Source organism: Neophocaena asiaeorientalis, unplaced genomic scaffold (genome assembly GCF_003031525.2).
Source record: "Neophocaena asiaeorientalis asiaeorientalis breed wild unplaced genomic scaffold, Neophocaena_asiaeorientalis_V1.1 scaffold476, whole genome shotgun sequence".
Classification (NCBI taxonomy): domain Eukaryota; kingdom Metazoa; phylum Chordata; class Mammalia; order Artiodactyla; family Phocoenidae; genus Neophocaena; species Neophocaena asiaeorientalis.
The window spans coordinates 8,386,724-8,387,501 of NW_020172178.1; the positions used below are offsets into that span (position 1 = coordinate 8,386,724).

Here is a 778-nt window from a genome sequence, read left to right on the forward strand (position 1 = left end):
ATGGGCAGAATAAAAGTTTGGCGGCGGCGGCGCCCAATGGCAACAGCAGCAGCAACTCCTGGGAGGAAGGCAGCTCGGGCTCGTCCAGCGACGAGGAACACGGTAAGTGGCAGCCGCCCGCGCCGCCCCCGCCCGCTCGCCCGCTCGCCCGCCCGCCCGCTGACCTCCTCTCTGCTTCCCCGCAGGTGGCGGCGGCATGCGGGTCGGACCCCAGTACCAGGCGGTGGTGCCCGACTTCGACCCCGGTGAGTAGCGCCTCGGCCCGGCCGGCCGGCGACCCGAGGGGGCGGACGGCCTCGGACAACTTTCTTTTTGCCTGTGTGGGTCCTCCTGTCCGCGGGGAGACACCCGCGCAAGGGTGTCCTGCTGGCGTGCCTGCCCCCGGGGAGGCCCCGGTCGCCGCGGCGGGTCGGATTGGAGGCGGCGGCGCGCAGCCACACCTGGCCACCTGGCCCGGGGGCTCCGGCGTCCCCGGGTCGGCACGAACCGCTCCGGGGCCGGGCAGGGGCGGCCGCGCCGGAGAGTTAGTGTCCTGCGAGCGCCTGGGCTTGGGACGTTCTCGGACCCGTTTCTCCCCTGCGGAGGGTTGTCCCGCATGCCCTTTCCTCGTCCTGCCCGCCCCTGGACTCCTGCCTGGCCCCGACTCCCCTCTCGTCTTGAGATCTCCCAAAACCAGTTAATAAAAGAAGTGTGCTTCCCAGAGGGCGCCTGCCCGGGGAAGAGAGACTGGCTGGTGGCAGTTTGATTTTAGGACCTATTTGTAAATGTGTGTGTTTTC

General features: G+C 69.5%; 1 protein-coding gene across 1 annotated transcript in view; it reads left to right on the forward strand.

The window, feature by feature from the left end:
- Positions 1-2: 2 nt before the first annotated feature.
- RCOR1 (REST corepressor 1) overlaps positions 3-778 on the forward strand; it is a gene marked incomplete at its 5' end in the record, with an annotated part of 121,806 nt that continues 121,030 nt past the window's right edge. Inside the window, 2 exons of the mRNA XM_024758016.1 lie at positions 3-102; positions 186-245. Of these exons, the coding sequence (XP_024613784.1) occupies positions 3-102; positions 186-245 (160 nt within the window). The remainder of the gene's footprint in view (positions 103-185; positions 246-778) is intronic.